The sequence below is a fragment of the Stegastes partitus genome, unplaced genomic scaffold (genome assembly GCF_000690725.1).
Source record: "Stegastes partitus isolate 25-593 unplaced genomic scaffold, Stegastes_partitus-1.0.2 Scaffold1431, whole genome shotgun sequence".
Taxonomy (NCBI): domain Eukaryota; kingdom Metazoa; phylum Chordata; class Actinopteri; family Pomacentridae; genus Stegastes; species Stegastes partitus.
The window spans coordinates 132377-139134 of record NW_007579162.1 but is presented as its reverse complement, the minus strand read 5'-3'; the positions used below and the strand labels follow the sequence as shown (position 1 = coordinate 139134).

The following is a 6758-nucleotide window of genomic DNA, read 5'->3' as shown; positions in this document are numbered from 1 at the left end:
TTTCAATCACAATTCAAAAGCAATGTCTTATTTCACTAAATTAGAATTTAGTAAATGTTTATTTATTATTAGTTTTTTCAGTTTCTAATTATTTGAGTGACTATTGTGAATTTAGCCTTTTCTTTAATAGAAGGGTCTGAATACATTTGAGGACGACTATTAATATATATTGGAAAAGGAGGGCCTGCAGTTCCAGGTCAAACCGGCCAATCAGGACACATCTATTATCCAATCATATTTGAAACCCACCTACTCTTTAACCTATTAAATATCTGCTCTTCAGGTGTGTTTCCTCTTTAAGAACAAAACGGCCTCTGCAGGTGACAGCTTCTTTAAACTGAATGGGTTTCTTTAGCAGGCTGCTTGTTTTAATCAGACAAGCAAATGTCATTTTAAGAAGAAGTACAACTCTGTCTGGAGCAGAAGAATTAAATGTGTGATTTTTATATCCACCTTCTACCCTCTACATAAACGGCACAAGCAAAAGCAACAAATGGGGACTCCTTGGTTGTTGTTTTAGGGTCTTGTTGGCTGTTGCACATATTTTATTGGTTGTTTTGTTCTATGTCTCATTGCATTAGAACTATATAAATCTGTGTGCCATTACTTTGTTCATTATTTGTGGCTTGCAGCAAAGGTTTTTGTGCTTTTCTGCAACGAGTCTCTTCAGAACATGAGTTGGAGTTCCACAACCTAAACCTTAAGCAAGTACTTAAAGGTTTTAGTTCCATTTTTATCCAACTTGAACATTTATAATATTTTTAGTTCATACAGTTAAGCCCAAAATGATTGTTATCCATGGCAAGTTTTTATTTATCGAGATTTTGACAAATTTCTTCTGACTGGAAATGACAAAAACAAGTGATGTAAGTAGAAATTACCTGGAACATTGAGTGTAGATGCTAGAAACTTGCATTATCATTAACATCTCCAGCACAATATCTCACTGTATTTTGTCACTTGTTTGTCATTTACAGCCACAAAACCTACTGGACAAATAAAAATACACTTCAAGTCTAAAGGTGGCATTAGTAAGAAGAAACTTGTGGCTTTACTGTCCATTTTACATTTTAGTAAAAATAACAGTAGTCCAAATGTATCATTAAAATCATTGTGTTTTACTGTGTTTGCTACTTGTCTGTCATTTACAAATCTGTTGGTTAAATATGATTATTAAAACTATTTAATTAACTGTTTTTCCAGTCATGTCACCACTAATTTCTATTAGTAATGAATGTTATTATGAGTTAATACCGAGCTGTGTCTGTTTGTTGTTTGTATGTTTAAAAAGTGGATCTTATAAGACGAGCAAACACCCTGTAAGACAGCGCTCAGGGTTGCAATGCTCAATGTCGCAGCTCCTACTGCGCATGCGCAGTCTGAAATAATGAGCCGCTTTGGGTTTTATTGCATTTTTCTCTTCTTATTATATAAAAGCCCGAGTTTGATTCTCTTCCTGTGTTTCGCTGTTTATGTTTATCTCCACTACCGGACCCGGTGAGCACCTCAAACCTGCAGCAGCTGAAATAAAGCCGGATTCAGACACAAAGATGCGTTTTTTTTTGTTTTGTTTTTTGTTTTAGTCTTTCTGCGTCCGTCCCGTCACAAACACGTCACCGGCGTGTCGTCCTTGTCTGGCGGCTCTGAAGGCGTCACACGGCGGTGATGGACTGTGCTGTTCCCGGTCCGGAGGTCGTCCCGGACGGCATCATCAAAACAGCGGAGCGGCCACCGAGCAGCGATAAGGCGGAGCTGATAAGAGCCGCTTATAAACCCAGAACCAGACGGTGAGAGGAAAAGAGTCTGTTCGGAACCAGCAGAAGGAAAAACAACAACAACACAGCAGCTGGTAAGATTTAAACAATTATGCCTGATGATATATATATGTGTGTGTGTGTGTGTGTGTGTGTGTGTGTGTGATTGCAACAGGTGGAATATAATGACTTCAATGTCAGTCTAAGGTACTGACGCGGTACTGAGACTAATTAGTCCTTTATCTTGGTCACTTATTCTCAGATTTATTTATGTATTTTTCAAAGCAATCTACTGTTATTTTATCTCCTGTATTCAGTAAAATCACACAGCAAAAATAGACAAAACTTTGTATAATGTCCACATGTAAAATCTGATTTTTTTTCCACAAATGTTTGATTGTGCAGCAAACAAATGTAGTTATTTTATTTTATTTTATTTTATTTTATTTTAATTAATTTATTCAGATATTGGCCTTTGTTGTAAAGAAAAAATAGGTCTGTTATGGATTTAAAAGTGGTGATTTTTTTAAAAAACTTGTTTTACAGATTTCCCCCTGTTTCTTTATGTTATAACTTGTAAAATCAGAGAAAGTATTGTTTACATGTTGAAAAAAAAAATCATGTCAAAACTGTGAATAATGTTCCCATTAAAAACCTTATAATAAACATCACTTTACAAACTATTTTTTTTGTTATTTGAAAATAATATATAATATGAATACATAAACAAACATATATTTGGGATTAAAAAAATATATTTCCTGTGTTTTGTAAAATTTTGTTTGATTATATCTTGGATATATTTATATTATTATATAGTTTACATGTTGACTGGAAAAGAAATGCATAAATAAAAGTAACCAAAAACAGGCCAAAACGGTACATGATGTCTATATCAAAATCTCTATTTTCATAAATAGTAAGTCAATCTTTTACAGTGTGGGACTGCAAAATAACACTGTATTACTCTACTTAATTAAGTAAAAATATATTTTTTTCAACAGATATTTGCTGTTAATTTCAGTTTTTACAGTTTATCAATGTTGCAGTATTCTCCTGTTTTTGGTGTATTTGTTTTGGCACCCTTGCTGCCAGATTTTTTTATTCTATTTTATTTTTTTAAATAATTTTTTAAATACAGATTTCTTTTTAGTGTACTGTAGGTCAAATACTGCTTACTGACTCCACCATTTATTCAGATAAGCCTACATTTCACTGTGAATATCCTAAATTGCAGCAGCTTTTTGTAAATGCATCTGTGACAATGAGGTTTGTTCACAGCTGACATCGATAATCAGGAGTTGACGTAGATGATAATTGATATTAGGAATCAATGTACATTTGAAGTCAAAATGAAAACCTTGGTGTTAAAATTTAGAAAAACACAAACTCCAGCACAAAACCTAGTCGACATGTGTTATGTTTTACACGTTTCATTAAACTGAGAGCTTTTCCTGAGCATTGATTGGCTGTTATTTGTGACGTGTAACCAATCAGCCATGCTGTGGACAAGGTTACTGACAAAGAGCCAAAGTGATGCATTTTTACATTCATTTATTTGATTAAAAACCTGCTCGTTGGAAAGAAAATAAAACAATAATGAGAAAAGTGCTGAATATCACATGTGATAATCTGCTAAATTGATCCTTAGCAGCTAACAATTAAAAAATGATATAATGTTGATGTGATATTGTGGGATTTAGTATCTGTCCATCAAGAGTTTGGTCTGTTATTTGAGGCTCTTTTTCCACAAATAAGCTGCTGAATTTCATTCAAGTCTACACCTTCTGTTGTGTCTTTCATTGTGTAAACCAGGGTTTTCTTGTCCATCACAGTTCTTCTCTTTCAGAAGTTGCTGTTTGTATGATGGGTCTCCTACAGTCAGTGTATTTGTACATCAGGCCGGCAGACTGCCCTCCATCAACCCCGTCAGCCTTCCCTCCTCTGGCCATCCCGCCCTCCTCTCGCCTGGCGGTTACCCTAAACTCCCCTCCCGTTCCTCCAGGAGACGCCTGCTCACGCTGGAGCTCCGCCCACCGCTCTCCACACTTCCTGCTGTCGCCCTGCAAACAGGAAGTGACCCGCTCGCCCGCCGAGCTGAGCAGCGACGGTGTGAGGGCGGAGACGGGCGTGAAGAGCGGGCTCCACGTCTGGGAGATGGTGTGGACCCCCAAACACAGAGGAAGCCATGCTGTCCTGGGGGTTTCCAGGAAAGACTGCCCCCTGCAGGCGTCGGGATACAACGTCCTGGTGGGCGGAGACTCACAGTCCTGGGGGTGGGAGCTGAAAACCAATCAGCTGTGGCACGATGGGCGAACGCTGGGGCCTTACCCAGGAAACAGGAGGAGGAGCCACTCTGAGGCTGAGGAAAACTTACTTCCTCAATCCTCCCTAAAGGCGGCAGAAACTCCTCTCCTGATCCCTGAGCGCGTCCTGCTGGTCCTGGATGCCGACGCAGGGACTCTGGGCTTCGTCGTGGACAGCAGCTACCTCGGTGTCGCTTTTCAGAATCTTCCTCGAGGGGCTGAGCTGTTCCCGGCAGTGAGCAGCGTCAGAGGAGGAGCCAGCATCCGACTACGATACCTGAACGGGACCACACGTGAGTTTCAAGTTTTTAATAACAAATACAAGATATGCATGTCACTGCTTTATCAATCTGTTCGTGACAGAATTATGTTATTCAGACGCAGATCAGTTTTATGTTAAGTCAAGGAAATATTCGGGCGCCCCTATTGCTAACCTACTTGAGTGAGCGACCCATAAACAGAAGCTATAGTCCCCAACGCAGCGGTTGTGGGTTCGACTCCCGCTCATGACCCTTTGTTGCTGGTCTGTCCCCATTCTTCTCCCCCCTTTCCTGTCTATCTCTACTGCTCTAAATAAAGGCAAAAGGCCCAAAAAACATATTTAAAAAGAAAAGTCAATTTAATGTGCAAGATTCATTTTTTCAGACTCGGTATTTCAGTTTCAATACGATAAGCTTTTATAAATCCCACTGTGGGGAAATTTGCATTGTGACAGCAGCACACAAACACTTAGGAAACTGAAAAATAAAAGTCAACCAAAAATATACAAAAGTACAAGTTCAGATTGTCCAAACTCCACTTGATGTGGACATATCAATATTGCACATATCAGCGGTATTAATGCACAGATTCTACTAACATTAGCAGTAATAATGATAGCGAAGTATTAATATTATTAATAATTAGATCATTTTCTAATGAAACCACGCTTGTCTCCTCTCTGCTCTGTGTCAACACTGCCTGCAGTTCAGCCAAAAAGAAGACAGTTTTATTATGAGACTGTTGGTCACAGCTGTGTCAGTCATGGCTTCCCAGCTGCACTAAGGTGTACAAAAATGTAGTTCTGGATGCAAACAGTTTATTTTTGGATGAATTCTTGAATGAGAATGTCTTTATAGAAACATCAGGATCGTAAGCTTAGGTTTGGTTAAATTTTCCCACCAACCATCACGTCACACATTGTTAGTTCATCAGAAAGTTGATTCGATGCTTCTCTCTGTTATAGTTTCTGGCTCTGCTAAATGCTGTAATTTTTGGCATTTTTTAAAAAAGATAACATGACTTTAAACTCGTCGGTCGGTTTTGTAGTTCAGAGGGTTAATCCGACCTGTTGCAGAGTCTGTTTTCATCGCGGTAAAGTTTTATTTTTATGGACAGTTCAGTTTGAAATAGATGAGAAAGGTGTTTTGTGATTTTTCACAGCAAATGTGGACAAAGTATTCTCTAAAACCAATTTAATAAAATGATAAGAAATCACTGCAATGCTAAAAATGTTTGTTTCTTTTGTTCTCAGGCGATCCTCCAGCCCTGATGGCTTTATGTGGACTCTCGATTCGTCAGCTTTTAGGGCAGCAGAGGCAGAATCAAACGGAAAAATTGCCTTTACCTCCTGTTCTCCAGAACTACCTGCTTATTAGTCATTAGTTTTCCACACAAACACACAGCAGCGTTGCTTTAGTCAATCATTGCACAGTGTACAAAGACTTTGAATTTCTTTTTATATGACACAGATGTAAATACATGTAAGATTATATCCAAGTGTATGTACTGTTTATCTTATTCATCACAAATTGTTGTATATATTTGCCGTCCTTTGAGAGTATTTTGAAGCTTATTAACTTGGAGGTTTTGGGGGATTTTGGTGCCACTGAAATGTCTCCAGTTTAAATTAAAGTCATTATTATTGTCGTTTTACAGTTTTCTATCCGCTCACAGTCCACAAGGATCATTTAGTAGCGTTGTGTGGTGCTGGAGGCTCACATTCAATAAAGGGGAGAAAATTACTGGTATGAAGAAATTGATTTGAGGATCCCAAAGAACATTAAGCCGCCAAAACCTCCTGCTGCACCGACGTCTACACCGATCAGCTACAACACTAAACCAACGGCTGGATCTGGGGAGTTTGGAGGCCGGATCAATGTTTTTTGAGCATTCCCTGGGACATTTTTGCGGTGTGGCGGATGCATTGTCCTGCTGGGTGAGGTTCTGCTTTGTCTGTAGCACATGTCAAAGTAACATCCATCAGAGCACCAGGACTAAGGTTTCCCAGCAGAACACTGCTTTGTAATGAGATAATCAATGTTTAATGATGTGATTGATGTCTCAATCTCCCCCTTCCTGCAGAACAGCTCAGTCAGTTTAAAAAGCTTTTAAAATCCCACTTGTACAGACTGGCAATTGTATAATATTTTATGTCTTTTCTAGTGTTTTATTGTTGCTCATTATTTTTGTAAAGTACCTTGTAACTGGTTTTTAAATGTGCTAAAGAAATAAATTATCTGCTTTCCAGAGTGAAATCCTGTCTTGTATACAGATTGCACTGGTATTCCTGAGACTGTATAGTAGAACTGCAGTACATTGTTTTTTAATACTTATATTTAGTCATTTAAATTAAATTAAATTAAATTAAATTAAATTAAATTAAATTANTGAAGAAGAAACAATGAGGAGATGTTGGAGCGGCCCAGCCAGAGTCCAG

General features: G+C 38.2%; 1 protein-coding gene across 1 annotated transcript; it reads left to right on the top strand.

The window, feature by feature from the left end:
* The first annotated feature begins 3620 nt into the window (after positions 1–3620).
* On the top strand, positions 3621–5704 carry LOC103370476 (SPRY domain-containing SOCS box protein 1). The gene is made up of 2 exons (XM_008299547.1): positions 3621–4353; positions 5574–5704. Exons 1-2 carry the CDS (start codon positions 3621–3623, stop codon positions 5702–5704), a joined length of 864 nt encoding a protein of 287 aa, XP_008297769.1.
* Positions 5705–6758: the final 1054 nt, after the last annotated feature.

Excerpts from the sequence above, each read along its gene's own strand:
- LOC103370476 (XM_008299547.1), top strand. The coding sequence starts at position 3,621 with ATGGGTCTCCTACAGTCAGTGTATTTGTACATCAGGCCGGCAGACTGC. Across the intron at positions 4,354-5,573 it reads ATACCTGAACGGGACCACAC|GCGATCCTCCAGCCCTGATG; the intron begins GTGAGTTTCAAG and ends TTTTGTTCTCAG.